The sequence below is a fragment of the Radiomyces spectabilis genome, assembly GCF_025331425.1.
Source record: "Radiomyces spectabilis strain NRRL 2753 chromosome Unknown BYT42scaffold_3, whole genome shotgun sequence".
Taxonomy (NCBI): Eukaryota; Fungi; Mucoromycota; class Mucoromycetes; order Mucorales; family Radiomycetaceae; genus Radiomyces; species Radiomyces spectabilis.
The window spans coordinates 2569691-2597058 of record NW_026251928.1 but is presented as its reverse complement, the minus strand read 5'-3'; the positions used below and the strand labels follow the sequence as shown (position 1 = coordinate 2597058).

The 27368-nt window shown below is 42.8% G+C and overlaps 9 protein-coding genes across 9 annotated transcripts; 3 read left to right on the top strand and 6 right to left on the bottom strand.

Moving 5' to 3' along the window:
• Positions 1 to 2321: 2321 nt before the first annotated feature.
• Positions 2322 to 2624, top strand: BYT42DRAFT_492440 (uncharacterized protein; the record flags this gene model as incomplete). The annotated part of the gene is made up of 1 exon (XM_051564149.1): positions 2322 to 2624. A coding segment is annotated over one exon (303 nt), but the record flags the coding sequence as incomplete, so codon positions are not given.
• A 414-nt stretch (positions 2625 to 3038) lies between these two features.
• BYT42DRAFT_492138 (uncharacterized protein) lies at positions 3039 to 3848 on the top strand (the record flags this gene model as incomplete). The annotated part of the gene is made up of 1 exon (XM_051564126.1): positions 3039 to 3848. One exon carries the CDS (start codon positions 3039 to 3041, stop codon positions 3846 to 3848), a length of 810 nt encoding a protein of 269 aa, XP_051426735.1.
• A 645-nt stretch (positions 3849 to 4493) lies between these two features.
• On the bottom strand, positions 4494 to 5110 carry BYT42DRAFT_592589 (uncharacterized protein; the record flags this gene model as incomplete). The annotated part of the gene is made up of 2 exons (XM_051570629.1): positions 4494 to 4586; positions 4766 to 5110. The coding sequence occupies 2 exons, from the start codon at positions 5108 to 5110 to the stop codon at positions 4494 to 4496; spliced, it is 438 nt and encodes a 145-aa protein (XP_051426734.1).
• A 3195-nt stretch (positions 5111 to 8305) lies between these two features.
• Positions 8306 to 11539, bottom strand: BYT42DRAFT_603327 (WD40-repeat-containing domain protein). Its single transcript, XM_051571075.1, has 6 exons — positions 11193 to 11539; positions 10921 to 11134; positions 10767 to 10860; positions 9338 to 10705; positions 8524 to 9267; positions 8306 to 8464 (listed from the first exon to the last, which is right to left on the bottom strand). The coding sequence occupies exons 1-6, from the start codon at positions 11378 to 11380 to the stop codon at positions 8367 to 8369; spliced, it is 2706 nt and encodes a 901-aa protein (XP_051426733.1). The 5' UTR covers positions 11381 to 11539; the 3' UTR covers positions 8306 to 8366.
• A 738-nt stretch (positions 11540 to 12277) lies between these two features.
• Positions 12278 to 15475, top strand: BYT42DRAFT_561707 (Oxysterol-binding protein-domain-containing protein). Its single transcript, XM_051567395.1, has 7 exons — positions 12278 to 12580; positions 12660 to 12927; positions 12984 to 13084; positions 13153 to 13917; positions 13967 to 14316; positions 14380 to 15052; positions 15114 to 15475. Exons 1-7 carry the CDS (start codon positions 12343 to 12345, stop codon positions 15356 to 15358), a joined length of 2640 nt encoding a protein of 879 aa, XP_051426732.1. The 5' UTR covers positions 12278 to 12342; the 3' UTR covers positions 15359 to 15475.
• A 341-nt stretch (positions 15476 to 15816) lies between these two features.
• On the bottom strand, positions 15817 to 18011 carry BYT42DRAFT_561705 (serine incorporator/TMS membrane protein). Its single transcript, XM_051567394.1, has 9 exons — positions 17812 to 18011; positions 17707 to 17749; positions 17631 to 17654; positions 17459 to 17566; positions 17301 to 17404; positions 17017 to 17243; positions 16267 to 16954; positions 16029 to 16200; positions 15817 to 15956 (listed from the first exon to the last, which is right to left on the bottom strand). The coding sequence occupies exons 1-9, from the start codon at positions 17913 to 17915 to the stop codon at positions 15948 to 15950; spliced, it is 1479 nt and encodes a 492-aa protein (XP_051426731.1). The 5' UTR covers positions 17916 to 18011; the 3' UTR covers positions 15817 to 15947.
• Positions 18012 to 18215: 204 nt separating this feature from the next.
• BYT42DRAFT_561704 (uncharacterized protein) lies at positions 18216 to 19460 on the bottom strand. Its single transcript, XM_051567393.1, has 2 exons — positions 18898 to 19460; positions 18216 to 18841 (listed from the first exon to the last, which is right to left on the bottom strand). The coding sequence occupies exons 1-2, from the start codon at positions 19413 to 19415 to the stop codon at positions 18262 to 18264; spliced, it is 1098 nt and encodes a 365-aa protein (XP_051426730.1). The 5' UTR covers positions 19416 to 19460; the 3' UTR covers positions 18216 to 18261.
• Positions 19461 to 20511: 1051 nt separating this feature from the next.
• BYT42DRAFT_492002 (uncharacterized protein) lies at positions 20512 to 21228 on the bottom strand (the record flags this gene model as incomplete). Its single annotated transcript, XM_051564115.1, has 4 exons — positions 20512 to 20544; positions 20603 to 20739; positions 20801 to 21001; positions 21060 to 21228. Coding segments are annotated over 4 exons (540 nt in total), but the record flags the coding sequence as incomplete, so codon positions are not given.
• A 543-nt stretch (positions 21229 to 21771) lies between these two features.
• Positions 21772 to 23357, bottom strand: BYT42DRAFT_252038 (uncharacterized protein). Its single transcript, XM_051562714.1, has 6 exons — positions 22980 to 23357; positions 22613 to 22923; positions 22453 to 22554; positions 22070 to 22392; positions 21902 to 22008; positions 21772 to 21838 (listed from the first exon to the last, which is right to left on the bottom strand). Exons 1-4 carry the CDS (start codon positions 23318 to 23320, stop codon positions 22190 to 22192), a joined length of 957 nt encoding a protein of 318 aa, XP_051426728.1. The 5' UTR covers positions 23321 to 23357; the 3' UTR covers positions 21772 to 21838; positions 21902 to 22008; positions 22070 to 22189.
• Positions 23358 to 27368: the final 4011 nt, after the last annotated feature.

Here is a 27368-nt window from a genome sequence, read left to right as displayed (position 1 = left end):
TGGCGAATATCCGGATGTATGGAAAGATCAAAAAAAGTATTCCATGTGAGTATGGAGGTCGGACTGGTCTTTGTGTGTAGGATATGGTCATTAATGTAGAACACATCAGCGTTGAACCCCAAGGACATTCAAATTTGACTAATGCTGACAATACCGCTTCGCTCAGTGATATTGAAGCATTTACTGATTTCATCGACGTTTCTGAGAATGACGTTACCAATGAGAAGATCATAACTATGAATGGGTCTTAAAATCTCTTAAAACTGCTGTTTGGCCTGAGAATCTTGAAGAAAGGCTCAATCTGCCTTCTGTCGTCGTACGTGATAACGACAAGGCGCTTCGAGCTGCGATTGCAATCGTTTTTCCTGCAGCACACAATATCCTGCGCTACATCCGCCTTCAGTGAAACTTCGAGATCCAGTTGAGGAAGCAGGTGGCGGGAAAGGATAAAGACAGAAAGGAACTCTTTGCCCTGAGTGCTATCACGGAGAAAGATATGGATGAAGCAGACAGAGAAATGGAGGGCTATTTTTTGAAGGACGGCGTATATCATCCAACAAAAAAACAATGTGAGTCACCTATTGTATCCAAAAATGAGCTTAGATATTGAGTGGCTGTATATGTAGGAAAACGGGTAGCTCTGAGATGATGGAGGTGGTAGACTTGACTTAAAGAAAATCAGGCTATAAAGTACATCGGCCTGTAAGTTTACCGAAAATACGCACTATGTATCAGTATCTTACAAACGCACTTATTTGATAGGAAGAAGAAGCCGAGCATTGGACGGGATTCCATACGTATAAACGCATACATCTGGGAAATCGATCAACAAACCGAGTCGAAGGATCGAATTTATTTCTTAGGCACTCTATCCATTCATCATCAAATACCATCAGTATCGTGACAGACAAAATTTGATATGTGGATGAGCCTATGCATAAGTCACTCAAACGACATTTGTTTTCCGCTAATATCAAATGACAGTGGATTAATTGTCCTTTTAGCAAACCGAGCGACAGCATAATGCTACAATCGAGAGCCTATCATATCGGGCCCTCTACATCAAGCAGTCCGATATCTATCAGAAATTGGGAGGACTGATTCAAAAAGTCCACGCTTTCGCTCTCCATAAGATTTTCAGTGAGCTTGTGAAGATCAAAGCTTTCGCTGGTGCTGTTTTCCCCCAGGAAGCATGCCTTTATGCAGCAGACTACAATATAAGATACCGTACAAGCAGATTTTAGTCCAACACACGATGTAGCTGCCGTTATCTATCATATCAATCAGATGGCGTATCGAATTCAATGAAGAAAAGATGGTAGTGTATCTGCAAGGGAGTCTATATGATAGAATGATATCTCAGTAATATGACTGCTAGTTCCGTGGACAGGGCAAATCTGATTAGCAAGAACCTATGTCTTCCAAAACCGAGAACGTGATTGCCGAAACCAACAATGGTAAGCTTCAATTACCTAATAAGTGATACTATCGTTCAAAATATTAACGGACTGGTACTGTACTCATGGCGATCAGAACCGTGCACTGGAAACCAAAGAGGATATGAGGGATTGTTTCAACGATCACAAAAACGGGAATCTATGAAGGTTTGTATGAGACCAGGTTCTATCCGAATAGTAAAGTAATGGCCAAGGATCAGACATAATCGAAGAGAAAAGGGTCCACAATATTCTGACCCGTTTTCCGCCTGAGAATTGCTGGTTCGAAAGCTTGGACTGTTCCCAGATAGTTGCCATGTCTACAATCGGACTGTTACCGTATACTCTGAAACAGCTGGCAATATGCTATTCCACCCCCTCCGCTCTGAACCACCTAACGCCTTCAAGCCTATCATTCTTTATTTAGAGCAGATCAAGAAAAAGCATTGGTACCTCATTGCTAAAAAAAATACCGCACATTGGACTGGCCATCACTTTCCCCAACCTACACGGGCATAAAAGACAACATTGTCCTATACAAGTAGAGTACAGATAGTACAAATAAGATAAAAGAAAAAAGAAAAAATACAGAATAACAACGTGATAAGGTCGCAAGATGAAGTCAGCCCCGGATCCAGCTCAAAAACCGAGTGTCTGCAGAAAGAATGAATTAGCATGATGTCACGCTAATTAAATTTCGAGTGGAAAACCAACTCCAACTGGAAAACCAAAGAGTGTATGCAGTGTTGGCCCAGCATTTTCGCATGCATGCAGTGCTTAGTGTGGGTTGGCCGCTGCCTTTTATCTCTGCCACCTTTTTTTCCTTTCCTTTGGCCCCATCTTTTTTTTTTTTTTTTTTTTCGTCTTCTTCGAAATACTTCCGCAATGGCCGATACAAGAAAGGTTGTTTATTTGTTGAATCGTTGTTTCCTTGACGACACACACACCAGAAACTATACCGACCCACGAAAACTTCGTGATCATCTGCAAGATGCGCATGACTATCAGTTTCCATTGAAAATTAAATCAACACGACGATATAACAATGACAGATTTTTATATTTGCGGCATCGTGACGATAGTCAACTCACATCCGTAAACTATGCGTGCCCATGCTGTAAAGGCCACTTTAAAGATACAAAAGAACTTGCGAACCACTTCTTGGCATTGCACAAAGTACATCTGCCCGGACGACATCAACAGCAAAACCAACACAACCAAGATACCCTCACAAGCGCCGCTTCTGGTAATGATTCGCATGATGACAGTGAGACTACCAGCTCTACCGACGCTAGCACACAAAAGAGAAAACTCGATGAAACAATCTCGATTGAAGGTATCACGTTTTCTCTTCCGGACAATGATCATTTGATCGTGAACAACACCAACCTTTCCATTCTCTTTCACCAACTGCAACTATCAGTCATTGCGAAATGGAAACATTGCCTGGAGGAACACGTACACTTGGCGCTAGCTTCAACATCTGTTCTTTTGTTGACCCGTAACAATGTTCCCAACGATATATCGGCATTCATTGGGTGTGATGACTGGAATGCAACTGTTGATTTAATCGAAAGCAAGTATGGCATCAAACGGGATCCGATGCCGCTAGATGTCACCAACAGCCTGCTAGCCATCGTCGACGATCTACTGACCAAAAAAATCAACCGGGGACAGGCGAACAATAAGATGGACTCGCTGTCGTTGAAAGTAAATCACCACAAGTTCGCGAGGGCATTGGGGCAACTGATTACGAAACTGCCGAATCAACCCATGGAAGAAGACTTTGGCGAAGCTGAACTTTGTTCACGATTTGTTGAGCCGTTCCTCTCGGGCCTATTTGATGATCCTGATAATGGGGTCTACTTACGTTGGACAAATGAAGCAACTCTGGAAACGAAGTTCATGTTTAAATCAAATGGACGTCCTGATCTTTGCATCACAAAATCCTGCGGAGTTAAATGGGCGACAAACGTCGGATACGGGGAAGCCAAGCCGGCTTCAAAAGACCAGGATAACCACTTAATCTGCTGGGATTTGTTGAAAGTAACCATCTTCTGTAAAGAAGCATTGGACAGTCAACAGATGGAAGGAATCCTCGGTGTCCAAATCATTGGTCGAACGATCAAATTTTACGTCATGACTTTACCGGCCAAGGGGCTATATACGCTGATCGATTTGGCGGTCATTAAGATTCCAGATTCATTGCAAAACTTTCCCGGCTTTGTCACTGAAGTGGCAAATGTTACCAAGGTTCTCGACGTGTTTGATCGAGTGTGTGTCCCTGCTAAAGATGTCGCGACCACCAGGAGTCGCCGTTCGTCAACCCTCTCAATGTCGATGTTTCATCAGCTCTTCACATCAGCAAAGGATAGAAAGAAACCATGTCATTTAAAACTTCGACACAACTGATTTGTGTGCAGAATATGATATGTAACATCAGATGTCAGATATATCTTATTTCATCTGATTTGTAGCAAACTTTAATTATTTTAAAGAAACTGAAAATTTAAAATAAAGTACACCAAATATCCTTTGCTTGTATACGTATTTGTAATTATTATATGTGTATCTGTTTCTTTTTTGTCACGAACGTCCTTGCTTCTTCAGAGCGCTTGCCCATTACAACACTTCTCCAAGTATTTATGAGAATGTCTAATAATTCCTTAAAATCACTTGATTTCAAGCTATCAGGAGCTTCACTAATCCGATCATCAAAGTTTCTTCTTGAGAAATTTCTTGTGCTTCCCTTTGTTCTTGACCACTGATCACAATTGCTCCATCAGGTTGAGCTCAGGAGCATGGGATGTAAATAAGCACAGTGGTAACCACGATATTCTACCTATTTGGCTATATTATCTCATGTGTGGATAGGAGCATTGTTCATCAGGAAGTGATGGCCTTTCATATACGGATACCTGTCATTTCATCCGTCGTAGCTTTTAGAAAGCTGGTATAGTGTTCCGGAACCGTTGTTTCCTCATTTGCACGATGCCATCTTCGCGCTTCCTCTTTTTATTAGATGATGGCTGAGGAAGGCTCCAGTTGGTTAACCCTTCAGTGGAAATCGCGCCCAAAATGGTTGTTGTTGTTGCTCATATTTTGAGAACTGTGATCACTGCTGTTACAACTTTCTTTGACCACGCCATACTATGTTTCAAATTAGTATGCGAAGCAGTTAGAAGACACATATTCTCGTAAAAACCATCAATTTTCCCATTTATAAACCCACTCAAACGCTCTTGAATATTTTCCCCCTATTCCAGTCGATGGGTTAAAGCGGAGATATCTGGAGAGATTAATTGCAATGTTGTTTTACAAAATCACACAAACGAGTTAAACTTCTTCATTACTTCGTCTAGGACGATGGAAGGACTCTCATCAATACACTCGTGAATAGCGGGTTTGTATTCTTCAAGGAGAATACATGGACGGCCAGTCTTTCTGTGTTTCTCAAAGATGCTGTCGGGATTTTTTTTTTTGTATTGTGCAGCCCATTTTTGTGCACACGAATCCCCAAGTTTTGCAGCAGCGGCCGCACTCAAATACCTCTTAAACGTCAACTTGAAGAAGCTCACTTTGTCCTGCTCAGAATAGCGTGTATAATTTCGCTTCACTGAAATTTCCCTCATAATGGCATCACCATTAGGCTTTGCATCTTTTTCTACCTGCATTTCCTATACCCTTCCCATTTTCAAAAAAAGAAAAAGAGAATCCTGAAATTACAAAAATAATATGCACGAAAAATAAAGAAAAAAAAATATGAAACGTTTTTTTTTTTTTTTTCTTTGAGCGTACTGATGTCTCTTTGTGCAATTTAGAGGCGAGCTTGTGATCCCATAATCGCCGAAGGACAAGGACTTGTATTGGACTTCTTTGCCATTCGCCGGTATGCGGATGTGCTAGGAGCGGGTCGGTCCACTGAAAGGTGTGTCGCAATCCCCCCGCAAGTCAACCTGTTGAAGGCGTTCCTGATGTCCGATCTTCTTTGACTCTGGTTTCTTTTTTAGGTAGCATCTATGGAACATGGGTACCATTATGCTAATCAAAAATTACTGACATATTTCTTCTCCATCACGCAATTATAGGAGCACATGCGTAAATTCGCCATTGATGTCACAGACGCAATGAGCAAGTACCTAAAGAGTCCTTTCGCCGTATTCATCAAGAACAGTCACCAGCATACCCGCGGCCCGACACTCCACCTTCAGATATGCAGTCCAGCACGCCCCAATGTGACTCCAGCACCCCTCCACCACAGAAGCGTTTGCAGCCGTACATCATTTTTTCACCGTCTAACAGACACAAGCGCGACGGCAACGGAGATGCCACAAGCGATAACTTTCAGTGGGAGATGTATTCGTGACTTGGCGAGTTAGCCATCTCTTTACTCAATTTGCTTGTTACGTTCGTTATCATTCTCCATTCTCGGTGTATACAAGGCCGCAGAGGGAGATGCTTCAACATTTTTCTCGCACTTTTTGTCATGCAGTCTTGTCCCTGGTGCAATACTGAGTCCTCGAGTTTGCCCAGCTTACAGGGTCATACCCGGAGCAAGCAGAGGATCAACAAGAATCCACTGTCTTTGTCGTCAGCATCAGACGATGTATCGACCTCGCCATCGAAGGAAATTTCGCCATGGTAAGTCGCTGTGCCTTTTCTTTCTTTCTTTCTTTTTTTCGAGCAATGGTGTTATTTTGTTACTTTACTAACTTTGTGGATCAGTGCTTCGTAGGAGAATGGGTCATCTGCACATGGCTGCCAGTTTAGACGCCATAGAAAACAGACGGAGACAGCGTCATCAGTTGCATCCAAAATTCATGGTATATCTTTTTTCCTACCTCACCAAAGAAATGATTCCTGAATTTTTTTATATCAGCAAAGCAACAAAATGCCTTCGGACTACCGAATTCCAGGAGCTCACTGAAACAGAAACCTGCACCTTCAACAAAGATTGGCTTTTGATCAAAATCTTCCATATTACTGTTCAAACCTCTTTGCTGGCGCAGTCTTGGTGGATAGATCGACTTCCATTCCTGATTAACACAGTTGAGCCATACGGACGGGATACGACGCTCGATGCCCATTATGGACAGCCTTCCTGGATACCCATCTTCTTACCCCACAGAGAAGTCACGATGTGGGTATCTCACAATTATGGAAGTTCCCTCCAAAGATAGTGGGTACAAGCTGGTGATAGGATCCCGCAGCTGCAACCTGCTGGTGACTTCCAGCATGCGTTTGGACATTGTCTCGGTCAATCTGGGACCTACCACAAGCCACTTTGTACGACAACAAATACGAGGGTCATCTTAGACAAATCTTCCGTCAGCAGAAACGGCTCTCAGTAACGAAGCGAACCCTTGTGGATAAGGCATCCCTGTGCTGTACAGCTGAAGCACATACGATCCAAGTTCCATCATTTATCAACATACAGAATATGTCGTTCAGCATCCTCATTATGCTCCTTCGTCGATCGACAGCCATCCTCAATTTGGACACCTCGGGAAGATTCGTATCAGACGGTGCAATCGATGGACAAAATGGTATCGTCTTTATTCTCGGTGATAGCCATCAAAGTTATCGAACATAAGCAAGAGGCAGCCTTGAAATGGGTGGTATTCAAGATATCATTACGCCAATGAAACCTTGCAACACCAAATAGATACTGGATGCCATCAGTGATATTTGTTAAGGCACCGATACCAATTATTGACAATAAAGATCTCAATTCTCTCTTGACAGATTTGGCTGGACTAGTTCATCTTCCATCAAGCGAAGCAATGAAAAAAAGTTTGGATGGCTTAGATTCAGCATATGATTGAATACTGTAAATTATTGCAGCGCATATAAATCCAGAAAATAGAGAAGGAGGAAAGTTCTGTTCTTTGGCTAATCGATTTTCGATGTTCTGAAGGAAGCCAATGTAGAGACTGATCCAGTAAGTACCTATTTTGAATGCTCATGGTTGATTACGCTCGAATGCCGCCCTCAGGTCTTCACGTCCGATCTTCTAATGCAATCATCCAGAGATACAGTTTTTATGATAGCAACTCTTTTCACTAGCCATTCCGGCTGAGGTGTTGCAAATCAATATGAAAATATGGTCATTCCCCCACGCCATTTACCGCAGTGAAATAGATCACTATAACTACGCATGTTGTCAACAAGGAAGAGAACTGATCCTGCCAAAGCTGGATTCATGTCACATCTTTCGTGTTTGTAGAAAGCCAATACCATATATCTTGTCATCAAGTTCAGTGTGAAGTTGGCTGTTCAAAATTAGGAGCCCATCCAGGCTCTGCAGGGCTTTGATGTCGTCCCGAACAAACACGCCGCTCTGGATTGTCATGTCCGAATTGGCACAGTCATATCTAAAAAGGTCGAGTCATTACAGCAATTGCTACAGAAATCAAAAGGTCAAAAGAGATCAGTAAGCCAGGATTTATATCGTAGTAATCAACCAATAGAAGATACATTATTCGATGTTCAAAGTCGCTTTTATGTGTGTATTGCATGGTGACCAGGAGCAGCCCATCATATGAGCGTCAGCTATAGGAAAAGAAGCATTGATATGGTGGAGCAAAAGAGATTTCAGAAAGAAAAGGCAGATCCTGGTGCAATTTGGTGCACGCCAGTTATGCTTGTTTTGCTTGTCAGGTGAAGAAGGAAAGCTCATAAAGAATCTTTTTAACGGCAGCCCACATGGATCTGTCATTGTCACACAGGATCATTTCCATTAAACTCAGGAACATGTTCTCACAAATCTTTTCCGCCGTCAAGACGCATCATAATTCTGGTGAAAGCCAACGTTACAGCAATTTTCATTGGATCTTTGGATCTTTTGGTTTTTTGATGAATTTATGCAAATACAATTGAGGATGCTTCAAGGTTTATTTGGTTGTTAAAATATGCAAATGTGACATCTATTTACCATTCAATATGCTCGGGGTCTTCTTCATCATCATCACTGCTATCTTCATCCGATGATAACGAGACGGTGTTGTCTGCGCTGGATTTGTTCACAACTAAAGCCAAAAAAAAATCAGTATGCAAGCGCAATTTTTTTGTATAATAAAGATCTTACCTTGTGATTTCTGACTTGCTTCCGCAAAATACGCGTCTAAAGTGGGCAAACTTTGCGAAGCCGATTCCAAAATCGTGATGTTATCGGCAGTAGGAGCATTTTGTTGTGGGATAGCTTCCGGTGTCGATGTATCAATTTCCATGGATTCTTCACTAGCTTTCTTGCTGATACGAAGGTCCATTAGAGAAGCCATGAAGCTCTCAAAAGTGACATCAAGGTTCGGCAATACGTGGCTCGGGGCATCCAAAATAGATTCGGTTGTGTCCTCCGTCTCATCTTCGTCAACAGCTTGCATCGATTGGTCTCGGGCGGCCGTCTGATTATCAATAAGTTCATTCTTTCGTGCCTGATCCTCCCGCTCTTGACGTCTCGCACCAAACATATCGTTGAACACTGATTTGTCGGCCTCCGCTGCCTCAGATACGGAACTAACTGCATGATGAATTTCCGATACGACCTTGGCATCCCTGGGTACGACTGAGAGAATAACGAAATCATGATTTTGATTGAAGTAAATCAGTTCGCCGGTTTTTGCCGATGAGGTGTCCGCCGATCGTTTTGGTGCCCAGGCCAAACCTAAGCACTCATCATCCATGGTGTGGATCAAAAGGGGGACAGGCGATGCCGAATCAAAAACGACAATATAGGAGTTGCCACGTTTATGACTGCCGCAAACAACGGCCAGCTGAGTGGAATATGGGTCGACCGAGATTCGCTGAACTTGCATCCGATAACTCCACCATACTACAAGTGACCATTGTAAAACATCAGTACCCATATTCAACTATCCATAAGCCACAGAGCATCACTGTACCTGAACAAGTCAGCATATTCCACACAGAAAGATGATCATCGGAAACGGATACAAGGTAAGGACTATCGGCAGAAAAGTGCAAGTTATGAATGGTTTCGTTGGTTGGAGGAACCAGGACTCCTTGGATGATGTTTTGATAAGGATCCCATAATGTAATGATGTTTTCAAAAGCCACAGCTAGAATACTGCCGTCGTGTGAGAACGCCGCTACTCGAGGGGAGTAGTTTCGGTAAACGCCATTGGATCGGCATATCCATGTAGGTTGAAGGTCCGTACGAGCCGCATTCGAGAACAAATACCAGACTCTGAACGACTTGTCCAACGAAGTAGTCACGGCCATAGGAGCATGGGATGAGCTTCCTGGATTGAAGGTGATTGACGTGATACGATCTGTATGTGGATGGTCGACGCGTGTATGCAAAATATAGCTCTGGGTATTCGGATCCAACTTCCAGAATTTGAGATAGCGTTCCGGAGTCGTATCTGCATCATCTCGTATATCGACTGTAGCCATCCATTCGCCGGTCGATGAAAAAGCCAGATGCTCCACTTCGGGTCGCACGATTTCCGAGTTACCAACACGGCTCACTTGATTCATTGGCACAACTTGCATATCCATAACGTGTCGATCTGCGTACGTATCGTAAGCTTGTATGTTACCAGGAACACCATTCATGACAATGTGATGATTGCGAGGCTCTACAACAAGCCCGGTTTTGGGGCCCTTCGAAGCCTCATCCAAAGCTCGGTATTGAACACCTTGAATGACTTGCTCGATTTGTTGCGAGATCGAATTAACCAGTCGAATGGAATTATCACCCAAAGCAAGACAATAGTATTTGTGATCGGGGGAAATAGAAATCGACTGGATCGCGCCGCCCATGCGGGGTAAGAACTGCTTGTGAGTGGTCTCCAGCTGCCATAATACCAACACAGCTTCTTCACCACCAGACATCAAATAAGCGCCGTCCCCCATAAAGGTAAGCGCGCCCACAGCCGTTGAATGCCAGTGAAGAATCGTGGTAATTGGATACTTCGCAGTGTCAGGTGTAAAACAGAAGAATAGAGTGATTCTTCCCAGACTATCACCAACGGCCAAGCATGATTTTGTAGGATTGAATGCGAGTCTGGTCACGGGTTCGGCAACGTTGTAGCGACGAATTTGCGAATATGCAACCTCTTCTTCATCGTCATTGATTTCCCATACACACACTTGATATCCGCCACCTACAGCCAAATGCTGCCCATCCTTCGAAATCGCCAAATCGCTGCAAGACTTCAAACCCAGAATCTGGCGCATCCGATTCTTCGCAGAAGCGCTTGATGAAAGATCGAATCGAAAGACAACGAATTTAATATGATAGCTCGCTACAACAAAAAAGAATTAGGTTGAGGTTAAGTAGCTAGCATATAATACAACAGAACATACCTATGATACGGTCGTTCTTGACGACAATAAAGGCATGATCGGGATTACTTGGCGAGATCACCATTTGGTGAACTTCATGTTCCACATGAAGAGTCTGCGAATGAGGAATGAGGAATGAGAAAACCAGTGCATAAATGCAAATCATTATGCTTACCTTGAGTAGTACTTCATCGCTGAAATCCCAAAGTTTGATTGTGCCGTCTAAACTGCAAGAGTATAACTGCAGAGGATTTTTTGGATTCAACATAATCCCGGTAATTTGGCGGCTGTGACCTCCAAGTGCAGGTGATTTAGAAAGAACCTTCACAATGGCACCCGTTGCAACGCTGAAGACTTTGATACAAGATCCAACACAGGAGAAGAAATATCTATGACAAATCAGATCAGTGATTGCAAAGCCAAGATCTGGCATAAACACAAACTCACTTTGAGTCTTTCGTGAATACGATGGGATATTCACTGATTTTGCCGCCAGCAACCTGATCGAGGGATAATTTCGACTTTGGTGTATTAACGTCATCGTTTTCCTTCGTATTGTCAGCCACGGCCTTGACAGCGGCTTTCTGTTTTTTCGATGACACTGGTGTTTTCGACGTAATGGAGACCATGGCCATGCAAGTAAGGGCGAAGCTAAGATTCGTGGGTAATCTCGACAAAGAACGATCGCAGCAATGGAAGCTACAATAGGGTTGGAGAATAGACTGTGTCGAGAGAGAAACACAGAAAGTTGATCAACGATGTCCGAGAAGTAAGGGCAACGCTTACGGCTTCTTTAATGGATCTGCTTCCGAAAGAAAAAAAAAATAATTTTTTTAAGCAATTCGAGCAGCCCATAAACAGTCACGGAATTGACAGCTTGGATATAGCAGGCAACTCGATCCTATAATTCGGGTGGTGACGAGCTGTTTCCTATTTAAATAAAGAGTATATTCTCAAATATGTATATTACATTATATACTCATCCATTAAAAATTGATGTAAATATTGATTACGTAGCGAGCTGTGTATGATCGTGCATCATAGACAAAAGTGATCTCAAACAGTTTCGCTCTCCGAACACATTTGATGTGGGGTGGCAGCTTGGCGAGTAACAGCTTAGGCACATGTAAGATTTTATTGCGGCTTACCGGCCGCGGATGGATGCATAGTATTGCACGGACTGTCACACACAATGCCAGCGAGATGTCAACACCGCAACATTCATCTCATCGCAGCTGCTTCAGCGGACGGTGAGGAATGTCCAGCGCTTTATACTCGCTCAACTTTCACAGCTTCTTAGCTTTATCAGATGCCAACACAAGAGACTCAGTTATTTATATGGCAATATAGCAGAGTCTCCCTTTCTTTTTTGGTCACTGCAAATGGAAGCATTTACCGTTGACCCGGAAAAGCGTATCATACCAGCGTCATTATTGAATTAGGGTATTTCGCATTCACATGCAGCTGTAATTAAATCACAGTGTCCAAATTCAGCATGATAGCGATGACCAAAATTCAATGTCACCTCGAGGTGGATAAAATTTATGAGCACCGTTACTGCGTTGACAGCAACCTTTTTTGCTTGAACACTGTCGCCATGGAAGTCGTTCAAGTTCAACCACGCGATTCTTACCTACACTATGTGTACGTTCCTTCAAGGAATACTTGTATACGCTGGTCTTTCACGACCAAAAACAAGAACATCGGTTTCGGGCTGTACCGTCGCAAAGGGACATCGTTACCTTCATCGTCCAATATAATTTTTCGAGCTCATCAGCCAGTAGAACAGCGCCAACTAACTGCACCACCGAGAGATCTATATAATGCTGAACAGGGTAAATACAAAAATGCCGGCCAAGGATTTCCACGTTGAGACAGATGTAGATCGTCAATGATGACTAACGATTAATCTAGATGATGCTGAAAACAGCTGCGCTGATGATTTACCTGCTTGTAATGAATCTCTATACAGCAATAACAATGCTGCATATAATCGTCCTCGGGCAAAATCGGTCGCATCGATCCAGCTGAAAGAGCAGGGGCTCGACGAGATTCTTCCAATTTATCGCACCAATTCAAGTAACACCAAAATCGAGGGCTCTTATACAGTTGATGAACCCGGCAATTACGTACTCGTCTTTGGTAAGAACCTACACATTGTTCACAAAGGAGTTTTGTGCAGCTAACAATTGGACATTTAGATAATACCTTTTCACGAAATACGCCAAAGATGCTTACCTTTTCCGTTGCACTGGCAGATGCACAGACCACCATTGACGCTGAACCTAAAAGTGGGGTTTCTGGATGGCTTTTGAAAAAGAAACGGAAGCGAATGCAAGGTAATTCATCGGAAATACGATATGCGCCATTATAAAGCATTAATGGGTCTCATGATTTTTTTTAAAAGGCTGGGCGAAGCGATGGTTTCAGCTGTCCTCATCAGGGTTGTTATCTTATGCAACTTCTCCTGGTAATGTGATTCGTGGATCTATCCAAATTATGGTGTCTACCATTTCCGTCAATCCAAAGCAACGCTCTATCCACATCGACTCCGGTACCGTCGTTTATCATCTGAAAGCGCTCACTGTTGAAGACCATGAGAAATGGACCGAGGCTTTGCGCGCTTATCGATCTTATGCTCGAGAAGAAGAGGACTTGGATACGACAGCTGCACACCAGGAAGACCATGCAGATATTCATCATGTGAATGGCACGCATGAACACAGCGAGAGCGCGCAACTAGAGATCGAGCGGGGCATCGAAGAAGTAAAACGTTTGATACATCTTGCGGCAAACATGAGAAGGAAAGCCGATACATTTTTCGGTCAATTAGATGGAGACGAAAGCTTGGCAGCGTCAATAGCTGATTATAGACAAGATCAAGAGACACTGAGACAGCTCGCTGATCAACAGTATACGCAGTGGAACCGAGCAAAAGAAGCGATCAGCAGCACTCCATTGACGAACCCCCGAGTCAACCGGTTGAGCCACCAGCAGCAACCATCGCCTAGATCTCACAGCATCCAATTAAGTCGAAGCGATAGTGCTCGTTCATGCGCCTCCACCTATTCAGATCAGTTCTTTGATGCTGAGGATATCATTATCAATGGTGACGAAGAAGAAGATGAAGACGATAGTGATTTGGTCGTTGACAACGATAGCGATGATGAAGGTAATTAAAAATTATCTAACGTGAGAAGTGATGCTAACGTTTACTATAGAAAGCAACGAAAGCAACGAAATCAGCGACGAAGGACGTGATTCTGCGTTGGATTTGACAAGTCTCAGTGATTGCCATCGCCGATCTACTTTGCCTTCTGTTGCCGTTGGAGATATCGGCTCAGCTTTATCCGTGTTTCGAAAGAATGTTGGCAAGGATCTCTCGACTATCTCCATGCCAATCAATATGAATGAACCGCTGAACTTGCTGCAAAAGGCTTGCGAAGATCTAGAATACTCGGAACTTCTGGATAAAGCTTCCACGTTAAGCAACTCTATGGACCGATTGGTTCATGTAGCCGTTTTTGCTGTATCCAGTTACGCATCCTCTCAATACCGAACAGGGCGAAAGGTAAAGACCGGTTTACGTGAAAGCCATACTGCGTTACACGAAAATGTACTCATAATGATGTAGCCTTTCAATCCCATGATGAGTGAAACTTACGAGTGCATTCGTCCCGACAAAGGATTCCGATACATCGCCGAAAAAGTATCTCACAATCCTCTCATCATTGCAGCTCATGCCGAATCGAAAAATTACAAATTCTGGCAATGCACCAAAGTGAAGAGTAAATTCTGGGGCAAATCTATGGAATTCATGACGGAAGGCAATTTTCATGTTCAGCTGACGGGACACGATGATCATTTCACATATTCCAAACCCTCCAGTTGGATGCGCAATATGATTGCCGGGGAGAAATACTTGGAGCATGCTGGAGAACTGTGTATTCGGAACCATAACACCAATGAATATGCCATCATCACTTTCAAGGAAGGAACGGGCGGAGGTTTGTTTGGAACACCTACCAAACGTAATGAAGTAATCGCCACATTTTACGACGCCTCGGATAAGAAATGCCGAAGAGTGGTTGGAAAATGGAGCGATAAACTCGCGGAAGAAGTGGACATGAACAAGCGACAACTCTCCGTTTTGTGGACGGCCAACCCTCCTGGCATTGAAGACTATGCCAAGTATTATGGCTTTACAAAATTCTGTATAGAATTGAATGAAATTACTTCCATTGAACAAGGAAAACTGCCAAAGACGGACACCCGGTTGCGTCCTGATCAACGCATGTACGAAGAAGGTATGTCATTTATTTCTTTCCGTGAAGCGATCGATGCCTATCCTAAGATATTCTGGATTAGGTCTGGTGGATGAAGCAGATGCAGAGAAGCAACGCATTGAGCAGAAACAACGTGATCGACGTAAGGAATTAGAGCAACAAGGCGTTCCATGGGAGCCACGCTGGTTTGTGTTGCAGGATGACGCCTTTGCTGAGCCTGGATTCATTCCCTCAAGTAATGAAAGCCAATCATGGCAGTACAACGGTCAATATTGGCAATCGCGTGAAGCTCAACAATGGCCAAGCGATTTATTAGATCTTTGGTGATAGAGCTTAAACTTTTACATATACCATCTTTTGTATCCATTTTTTTTTTTCGGTTAAGTTATGCAAGTTTTATGGACAAACACTGTTCTTATTTTATTTATTACAAATTTGAAAGCGTACAATATTCGATGCGTATCACATAGTTTTCCAAACAAATGTTGTTAGCGCATAAAATTACTTGCAAATGGACAATTTGCAGGCAAGAATTGCTTACTTATAGAGCAACCAGCGTTCCCTCTACTGTATGTACGTACTGTAGTTACAATGCCGCAACAAGGACCATGACAGCAACGATCATCACGACAGTGATCATCACGGCAATGGTTCCGATTCCAGTTACCTTAGTTTATGTTACCGCTTTGCTTCTTGCAAGCCTGAATATAATCCATCATATCCTCGGAAAGGATACCACAACGGAACTTTTATGCTTGCACGATCAATCCAATCGTCTCAAGTATGCAATAGCGAATAACTTGGCTATGAACTTCATTTATCGCAAGCGGAAAAAAAGGAGAGCATTACAGTGATATATTTACATAATAAGAAAACCTACAGCAGTTGAACTATGCATTTACGACGAAACTTTAGCTCAATAATTCTACAGAAAAGAAGAAAAGAGAGATATCGTGTTAATGAATTAATTGACTTGCAATGTTAATGAAAAACTCACATCAAATCGATCAGGCATGAGAACTGGTGCCAGAAGCGACCATCCGTAAATAAGATGGCAAATCCAGCCAGAAACAATCTTGACCCAAACCGCAGTATAACTTTGACCGATTCGAACAAAATCTCCGTCTTCATGCGTAGGAGCCGAAACATCATCTCTGGTGATTGTATTCCTATAATATCACGGTAAGAATCGCTTCCAGCTTAAATGTACATTAAGTTTTACAAAGTTGACTCACCAGTTAGTCAAAACCATGGCGACATACATGGCAGCAATAGCAAACACAAAATGGAAGAACGAATAGCTGTACACAGAGCCATATCGTTCATCGTCCATTTCGTCTACATCATCGTCATCGTCATGGTCCTCGTATAAGACAGAACGTGGCAAAGCACCAGCCTCCACGGCAGCAACTAAATGGTCGCGCGCACTGCCTGTCGCATCCATTCTTTGAGCACCGGCTTCCACTTGATTTGGCATAAGCGGAACAGCGGATGCGGTCTGCAGAGGCTCGTAATTATTGAGGTTGGGCCGGCCTTTGTTGATGAAGGCACTGTCTTGGGTGGCAGCACGGCTGGTAGAATACGCAACTGCTAAAAATGTAAAAATAGCGCCAAGAACAATGGATGTCGTCTGAGGTCCATGCGATCGTCTCAAAGGATTACACTGCTTATCGTTGGGTTCGTTAGCAACAGCCGACAGTACGAGGTAGGTACAATAAATGACAACGATGGATGCCTGGGAGAGGCCAGAGCGTGAATTGGCTTCCTGAATTTGAGGCGTCACGCACATGAGCGTCACCACGATACACAAGATCAAATTCAATGTCACGAAGAATTGATTCAGCGAACAGCCATTCGTTGCGAAAAAACCGTACATCAGTCCAGTGAGTGTGATTGCTCCACCATACATCAACAGAGACCCCCCTAAACCAAACGCTTAGCATATATATAAAAATAGATACTTTTGTGAAAAGATTGGTCCTTACCAATGAGAATGTATTTCCATTTGTTATTGTCATTCATTTCGTAATTTTCCATGCATCTCTCCGTCCAGCTGTGAGCAAAATCCACCAGCAAAACAAGTCCAAATAGAATGAAAATCGCAGCACCAATTAATGCAAAATAGTTGCCCCACACCATGAAGAATCCACTGGGGATGAAGAACGACAGTACCAGAAGAGCTATCCAGGCCAATATTTTCGGACCCCACCATCTAGCGTTGCCAGTCTATTAGTATCCTAGTTGTCTTGCATAGATCAAATCTATTTACCCATTCTGAACGGCAGCTCTCTTCTGCCGGCTATCGTGCACGCCTATTAATAAGATGCCGAGTATCGCGTGGAACAGTACAAGGGAAAAGCAAACTCGATGAACCTGTAACACCAATAAGTACTGTGAATGACTCCATTGCGTGGTTGAATGGCTTACCGCAATGATACCATAGCATGTTCCCTCAGAGCATTCCAATTTCATGTAATCAAGCGTCAAGTGTTGTAGTTGTTTGATTGCCCAGTTCGATAGCATAAGCCAAGCAAGCTGTGTGGAGAACAATAGGTTAAAGCTAGCTGGGTATAAAGATTTTTTCACCGTAGATACTCACAATAGAATTCATAAGGAAAATAATCTAAAAGTCATGTTAGTTTCTAATCAGTTGATATCCTCCCTTCGTCACTTACAGCGTAGCCTATTCTGGTGGCAATGGAGTTATTGCAGTTGCAACTATAAAGAAGCCGAGACAAATGAATGCCAATTAAACACTTTGACTATGTATGCTCCGTTACCTTCTGAATGCGAGACTACATGCAGCAGCAGAAAAGCAACTGGCTATCCAGCCACCCACTGTGCCTAAAGCTGGTAGCGCAACACAACTTAGTGCAGCTCCCATAATAACTTAGATATTTTCGAAATAGAAGTTGGTGCGTGTGTGGTTGCAGGCTTCCGGAATTGACTTAAAATCCAGGTATAAACTCCGAAGGACAAAATTCTCCAATAAGAAAGCTGGCAATGTTTTCGAAATCAAAGCACTTTTTTTTTGGCAATGCGGGATTAACGGCTGCCCAATCAAATCAGTTTCCACATAAACCCGTCAAAGATAAATTCATGAATAGCAACGCAGCTGCTATAGTAAACTTAAACCGTTGAATAAAAAACTGATGAAGTGAGAACCCGCACTATTAAGCATCCACACCGTTTTCGGAATTTCCCTTTATGTACAAAATATTTTTTCGATTCTATTTTTTTAATAGAGGTTTGCTTTGTGGATTGCTTTGTGGATTATCCCATGGCAAAGGTCCATCGAATACGCTATTAGTAGAGGGGCAGTAACTAATAAGTTGTGAAAGGGCAGGGCAACTGTCTCTATACATGTGCCGTCGTCTAAAAGGGTTGCGGTCGATCTTCTTTTGCAGTAACGATCCTTTGCAACCATAGAAATCGTTCTCAAAAGGCTTGAAAGAGTTGTTTGTCTCGGATTCATAGGTTATAGTATCCATGTCAGAAATTTCGGGATCAATGCCTATATATTCGAATCGAGCTCGAGGGTAGCGTAATGCGCTGCGATGTAGTTCTTCGAACCGTTTTCGTTTGAATTCGAAACCAACTACGGTAACTTGCAGAGGATACTGATCCGTCATTTCCGCAAAGCGACATAGCGAGAATAGCAGATTTTCGTACGAGTCGCGAGCATACTCTTCAGTGACAGATCTACTAAGGATGGTATCGTAATCCGGATCTCCAGCAAGCAAGAGCTGTGCGATTTGCCAGTAGGACGACCCTTCGGAACGAGGACCAGCATGGACTCGTGTTTGCCCTCTATGATAGCGTTATCATGACTATATTCTTCTTTTATATTGACTCCGGTAACTCACCCTGAAAATATAAGTAACGCATTTGGGTCGTTCCTTGCCAATTCTATTCCTTTTTCGATATGGTTAAGGAACGTCGTTACTTGGCCTTGCTGGAATGACTCAAGAACCCAATAAGACTCGTTTTCTAGATCTTCGGCATTCGAACCAGTAAATATTGAATGGCCAGGTATAACAATAGCGTGCGTGGCCAGGTGAGATGGTGGTGGTAACGATTCGTCAATATGGGACGCTATGCATGAGGATGGCTGTCTTCGGTGCGATTTTGCTACATTATACGCAAGACTCAGGAGGAGAAGTACGATCAAGATAACTGATGGGGCTTGACGCTTGATTGGGATTCGGCGGTAGAATGATGATCTTTGAGGGAGTGGAGTCGTAAAGGAGGCCGTATCTATGTGGAGCGGCAATATACTCTTCCTTGCTTTGTATGACATGGCATAGCGAGGAAGAACAGCCAAAGGTTCAGTGATTAAAAGTGACCAACAGCATCCAAGTTTGCGCTCAGCGTTCAAGGACATTTGTGCTGACTTTGAACTAACCTATCCGTAAGCCACGAATTCTTGCCGGGTTGGCTCCAAATTGGGAAAGTCGCGAAAGGATTTTGGCACGCATGTGCAACAGATCGCTTTACTCCAAGATCAGACTAATTCTATCTATGAAATTCATGCATGGTCATTTATTGTATCGAATAAATTGGTAGACGAGAAATAAAATTATGACTGGAGTTCCCTTCAAGACTACGTTATGTATTCTAGCGATTACCGTAAAGCGATCTCGACATATCAGCACTGTCCGACTGTTGTTAAGCAGTTCAAAGATACTTTCACATGGTAAACAAAAAGCAAAATCCTGATCTGTGTGAATAAACAGGGGTATCCACTGAATAAGGGAAAATTGTTTTTGAACGATGGATGTTCCATGATCAATCAGACTCCAGTGCACCTATTGAAACAGGTGTCGCGATTTCCCGATTTTATTTTATACGATATTTTAAACCAGCAAACAACCCACTGAATTCATTACACACTGTGATTACATTATGTGGTTTAGTTGATGTTTTTCCTTTTGCGAGAAAAAAAGTTCATGCGCGCCGTCGTTATTTCAGGTTTTGTGAAATGTGAGAAAATAGAATGTGCAATTCGGCGTGCCTTACGATGTACTAAACATCTTTAATGATTTTAAAAATATCAGGACTTGTATCTGTATTAGCTTGTGAGTTGTTAACGGATGAGATACCTGACGTAATTATCGGTGTCAGATGAAGTGGGAAACCTTGTTGGTCAATCAGACAATTATTCGAGATATTAGTAGGATCAGGATGAGAGTACAGTATGTGGATAGAATATTAAACCATTAGACAATCTGAAAGCTGACTATCTAATCCTAGTAACTTTTTTCCGTCCATAAACCAGATAGCCCATAACTTTCGAAATCCTTATGCATTGCTGAATGTCATTTAATGCCAAATAAGAAGTAAGAACTGAGATCACTACATTCATGAGCAGTCTGCTCGCAAGAGAGAAAAAAGTCAGACTTGCGCTGCGTTGATTCAATATGGTATATGCAACTTGAGTTTTTGACGATCTTTTATTCCACATTATGCTACAAATACATTTAAGCACGCTGGCGAACAACAAGCTCCAAGAACTAAATACACACAATGTCAGCGACCATGAAATTTTGTCATTTTGTTAGGTTCAAATACCTGTTCGTAATTAATCTGAATCCAGCCATCACGATCGGTGTCAAAGCTTTGGAAGGAATCGGTCAAAGTCTTTACCGTGACACATGCCTGCACAAAGTTATCGAATGTAACAGTGCCACGACCTGTTTTTACAGTACCTAGTATTAATATCAGATGTTCTAGTCGGCTCTTTTTACGCATTTAAATATGGGTTCTTACCGTATCGATCGAACTTTTGAATCAACAGCTTGAGAAATTTATCTGAAACGTTGTAACCAAATGTGCGGAACGCATTTCCCAATTCCGCCTGATCGATCGAACCGGAGCCATCCGCATCGAAAGCTTGGAAGCATCGTTTCCAATCCTCAATGTACTTCCATAATCCCGCAAACTCGTTGAAATTGATGGTTCCCGTGTTATCTGTCGGGATACAGATTAAAAATGGTAATTATTTCGTCAGCCATTCCATGAAACTTACCAGTATCAAACATATTGACCATTGTACGCACAGTTTCGATATTGAAGGGACTCCAGTCGCCGTTGATGAGAGCACGTTGCAACTCATCCACAGTCAGTTGGCCGGACCTGTCAGTGTCTACGGCCTTGAACCATTCCAATAGCTGAGGATTCACATCAGGGCGGGCACCTACCAATACATAAAAAATTTAACACGGAGACTTCGTTGATATCGTTAGAGTTTTACCATAATTCTGTTGACCGGCCCCGTACTGCTGTTGCTGCTGATGTTGTCCCGCGTACTGGGCGGAATTGCCATAAGCACCGGCATTTTGTTGCGGGTTTTGATGATGGGTTGCTGGAGTGCCCATGTAATTAGGAGGAGGTGCCTGGTAGCCACCTTGCGGAGCACCGTAAGCTTGATTAGGTTGGTATGACATGAGTTGTTGGAAAAATACGGAAAAAGAAGCACTGAGAAAGTGAAACTACTGAGATTTAACAAAAAGAAAGCAACCAAAGACAGCTGACCAATACAACACGGTCAAATAATTCTATTGGGTGGGACAGGGTTACATCTTGGCATTGATGCGCCACTCTCCGTTCAAAGCCCACGACTTTATCAATTGATGAGCAATGGCTGTGTCTGGAGGAAAGAAAACAGAGTCGGATTTCGACTCGAGGCCGGCCAAAACTTCAGCACGCGAAAAACCAAATAGCACTTTCAAGCTCTTTATCCTTTAGATTCACTTCCACAGTTTTCGCACGTGCAATAAAACCCAGCATTAGAGAGTTCGGGAACGGCTGATGTCAACAAGATATCAGAAAATGTCTCGAAATGGAACTTTGGTTATCCAAGACACTTACCCAAGGTTGACTGCTGTGGTAGTTCACTTGATCCACTATGATACCGGTCTCCTCAAAAGCTTCGCGTCGCACTGCTTCTTCAACAGATTCTCCTGCTTCAACAAAGCCTTACGCACGCTATTAATATATATTACTCAGCCCTCGGTGTTACGCAATTTTTTTTTTTACCTGCAATGCATGAGTACATTTTTCCAGGCCACTTATTTTGGCGTCCAAGCAGGATCTTGTCTTCATTTGGATGAACAATACATACGATGACCACAGGGTCTAAAGAGATGGAAGGTCGGATTATAACATCCAGCACCATAAGCATAAGCTCGCCGTACCTGTCCTCGGGTATGAGAAATTGGACACTCCCTTTGTGCTAATGCATCGCTCATGCTTTGTATCGTTCTCGGATCGAGGTGGGCAATAGCGTTTATGACCGCCTTCCTCAGAGATTGTCTCCTGGCCGCAAGCTGGGCAGAACGTATTACGTGCATTCCAGTCAACTAAACCAAATCGATCAGCGGGACGAGGAATATAGACATCAAGTAGCACCAGTCACTTACCCATCGAAAGTGCTTGCGCCAATATACCTGCTGTCTGCTTGTCCAACGTGAAAGCTTTTGGACGCGGATTTTCAAACTTTACTCCTAGTTTGCTAGTCAAATCTATAATTGTCCATATTAGTGGATGTAAAAGTCTCAGCGTGGATCAATTTTTGATTACCATTGATGATCGCATGATATTTATCCGTATGGATTCCTTTAGGCGTAACATCCAAAGCCCAGTAGGCAGCTTCCTTATCCTCTGCTTCGTCAATACCGAGAAAGACCAATATCACTTGCTGTTGAGCAGATTGTTCCGTATCTCCATATAACTCGTCCACAATAGGCGCCACTTCCGAATAGGTTGCATAATACAGTTTCGAAGTGGATTCGTTATACAGCATGTTCTGTTTTTGCAAGATGATATATTTTGCTTGAGGTGAACGCGCTAGTTTCATTAGCACAGCGGGATCGTCGCGATACCAACTACACCTGTATTTTTCTCAGAGGTTCAGATTTTATCAGATGCATCTACTGGCGGTTCGTACCTGTTCAGGGGATTTCCCGCGAAATGGTTAAGTGGCTGGTTCATTACAGTCGACTTTTTTGAGGGTTTCTCGGTCGAAGGCTCGTAAGATCGCAATACCTCGGCTACTTTTTCGTTTCCCCAGAATTGAGCGAGTTGGTATGCAGATTTGCCTTCGCCATTCAGTGCATTATGGTCGATGGGCTGTTGGCAAAGATATTGTGTTGTCTCTAGTTGTCCATAGCGCGCAGCAAAATGAAGTACCGTCCAGCCACGTTCGTTTTTCTCCCTTAGTTTAGAGGAATGTTGCTTCAAATACGCAATATCTCCTGTGGCTGCTGCTTCGTAAATGTTGCTTGCCATGACGTACAGAATGAAGAAGCAATTTTGAGCATTTCTCTTTGTCAGCAGCAAGTCGGTTTTTGAATTAACGGAAGTCTCCGCAATGCATTTATCTCGATTTTTATTGGCTAGCATAAATTTATCGGCCATCTTTCCGCTTTGTGTTGATCCTCTGCCACAGCTTCGAATAACAGCAGACGTTTTGTAGTTTGTTGCCCTGATGACTAACCTCTGGACTACGATCTTGTGTATGCATTTTTATGCCCTGTTCCGGGGCCACAGCTACAACAACCTCGATTGTTTCACTACTTCTGTGTCGCGTCTCAGTTTTATTCAACGTGTACTCCTCCATCTTTACATATGGTGTTAGGCTTTTCTGTTTACTGGCTAGGCTCCCATCTCCACCATTATATATCAAAGAGGTTTTATTTATTTTACTACAGCTATCTCCTTTAGATATGGATGCTCTCAACCCCCCTTGGCTGCAATCACGGTAGAAAGGGTCGGCTCGTACGTCGGCAATCCCGTTCTGCAAATATTATCTTTCCCGTCTTAGCCTCTCAGCTAGCCTCTCAGCCGAACCCTCATCAAAGGGAACTTCTCTACATTTCTTTTTTTGTATTCCTTTCCTCCGTTCTTCCCGTTTATCTCATCTTTTTTCAAACTTCGTTGATGTTACATTCTTCACATGGCCGTCTCGATAAATGGTCGTGCGACCATGCGTTACATCAAAGCTTTTTTTTTTAAGACAGATCCTTGATACATAGCAGGATAAATATTTCCGTGAAAATGGGGGTCAAAATCGCTGAAGGTTCACGGGTTTTCGACACTTCCAAAAACTGCGCTGCTAATTTGCTGTGCGGCGCGCTTGATGAGGCCTCGCTTGATAAGGGCTCGCTCGCTTCGTTTCTTCTACTGCAATCTTGAATTCGAGTCGTTGAATTCGCTGAGCAAATTTTGTAAATTGGGTGTGAGAATTTGATATGGAAATTGCCCTCACCCTTTGGTGTGCAAGTTGAAGCTTCTTTTCTACATAGTCCCATAAGTTATTGTGTGTTGCAGGGCGTCCGAACAAGCAAAAGATCAGCAAAAAAAAATGAGTAATGTTTTATATGAATACCTTGGCCGATTTGCCTATGTTCCGCAACTGTTTTTTGAAGCGATTCAACCAAATGTCCTCCAATTCAACCTTGCTATGGTGCAAAATATGCCAATATATGAAATCATCCCTGTGTGTGGAGACAAAAGCTTTGAATTTCGGCACCGTTTGTGTTGTGATAAATGATAATAACGCTATAGTACTTGTGTGAATATGTGTATAACGAAGTGATAAATAACGTACCAGATACCCAGGGTATTTGGACTTCATTGTAACAGATCCTTTGTATGAAAAAGGGAGCGAAAGTATCCCAGTTGGAGCAACTTACGACGTAAACTTTCTTAGTTTCGTGATTTTGGACGAGAGCAAAACGTTACTAGGACTTTTACCTGCTGGAAGCGGTCAGTGCTCGTTCAAAAAGGGAAGTACTAAAGTTGGTAGCTTGCTGATATCCCCTCAGGATTAAATATGTAAAGTCCAAGAAGCCAATAAGACTAGAAATATGGATGGTTTATTATTCAATCAACACTTAGCTGAGTATCTAATAATCCCTACGTAATCACCCTTTGAGGCTGAATTTCCGTAAAAAGAATGATGTCTGAGCTGAGAAGAAATGATAACAGATAGGAAGTACATCCAGACTTTGGAAAGGTGAACAGTGACTATCCCATGTCAGAGAAAGGTCGGATTGGCGATTTCTGTTGGTGTATACAAAAGAAGGGAAAAGAGAAAGACAAGCAAGCAAGCAAGCAAAAAAAAAAAAAAAAAGGCTCTCCTGTACTGTAACCACGAATCGAGGAGAACGCTTTGATTCGGAAATATTTTGCTGCATAAGCTTCCGGCTGGCAGGAATCAAGCATTACGCCTTGGATAACAAAGTAGAAGTGGCAGGGCCGGCGGGGTATGATACTTGCACGCCATCGTTGACAAACGTGGAAAACTATCTGGCGAAGATGCCAATGCTCAACCACGCAATTCATCTCATTGTCCTTATCAAAGTCCGTCAGAAAAAGCCCCTCGAGAGTATGCCTCCAGTGCGTCCACTACCAGTTGCGTCTCAGTACGACGTCCAGGACCTTCTGTCGAACAACAGTTGCAATAGAGCCTCGGAATCGCTTCCAGGCGGGTCCTACAACTAAATATGCGACTGTAAGTGGGGTTCTCAGTTCATCTCAGACAAGTAACAAAACTTCTGCGATGGGCCACACTTCGGTCACAGCATCATACGTCGTGTTCATCAATGTTGGGATAATATTGCTGAAACTTTTCCCTTCTCTGTAGCCTGGTGGAGTATGACATGGTTGGCACTATCGTCGCATATAAACCTCAATTTGATCCATAGTGCATTATATGCATTGGAGAATATCATTTCAAAACCACGAATAGGGTAATTATTGGAACTCATTAAAATATAATTTTAGCTGACAAAGACACTGATTCTGCCATCGCATGGAACGCCTGAAATAAAACCTGCGTTTGCTTCAAAAGCTGACATCGGCACCCAACAAGCCGACTGGACAAGATCCGAGTATGTTGACAAGTATGATCTTTACGATCTTGACTTCAAGGACGCGCTTCCCCATCAGCTTCGTGATTTCATTGCTTCGTATGAGGATTCCACGATTCTGTAAAGATACTTGCTGATACTGCTTGCCATCCTTTAAGGGGTGTGTGTCTAATTTAATACCATCTGAGTAAGCAAAGCATTCACGATTTAACGGATATAATATTAAGATTTTACCTCACATACAGTATCTTTATATAAAATCGTTATTTTCGAGATCTAATCCATAAGCTATAATAAGACAATATGGGCATTGTTTCTTTGACAATGTATAATCATTCTTTTTCATACAAATGCGTTATCATGTTGCCCTCTATGAAGGTGTCTACATCTTCCGGTGGCATGGGAAAAAGCGAGAATCGATTATTTGAAAGCGCGACAATTCTGAGATGCACTTGATCTCATGTCATGATTTCAAAAGAAATGGTTTGCCCTCTTTGAGTCTTTGGATTGCCAAGGTTCCACATCAAGGGGCTCATTTTTCACTTTATTCCGAAAATGCTTAGCGGCCGCACTTTTTTTTTTCTTTTTATACGAGATCAGCGTTTCAAAAATTTCATTTGGGCGAACGTTTTAACAGCGGTTCCGGACGTTTGCAAAAAGCGCAGTTCACAGGGTAAGCAGCAGCGCGTCAGTGGGGTACTGTTGGAAATGGTTTCGTCGCGGGAAAATTGAAGAATAAAAATGGCGGAAGGTCAGTAGAACGAAGAAATAGCATGCACAAATTTTCCATAGCTTGCAGAGGAGACTAGACCAAAAAAAAAAAAAAAAAAGATGACGTGTTCGCTAGATTTGGCAATGGGAAACGAGCTAATTCTCGAATTGGGTAAGAAAATAACATGTCAAATCAATCATACCTCTTTATCACTCACTTGTACTTTAAAACATCATGTCAAACGAACGTAGGCCCCCTCAAGTGCAATCCTCCCGACCAGTGCGTGTGCACCCAGTGCCTGCTCTTCCGATAATCTCCCGGGATTCAAGTGAAGTAGCAGCATTGAAGCAGCGTGTGGCAGTTCTTGAGCGACTAGTCGCTGAAGGAGACCGTCCAAAGAAACGCTCCTCTGCCACCATCGACCATGCTGATTATAAGCTGAGAGTAAGCAGTGTACATATAATATATCCAATTCGCTGATAAGAATCACTGACCGTTTCAAACAGAGGCTTATTCGTAAGCACTACGAAGCAAATTTTGCAAATGATCCAAATCTCTGCTTCAATTTGAATATCTTCGTCTTTGAGAAGCCAAATAAGAAGGTCGTTAAGGCCTTGCAGGATTACATCGCCGACATTTCCAGTGACGAGAGGGAGCCTGACTGGACTCCCGAATTCGTGTACCAAAAGTGCCGCAGTTACCTGAATGGGCTGCGAAGTAAGGCAAAAAAAAGCCCAGAAGACCTCCAGAA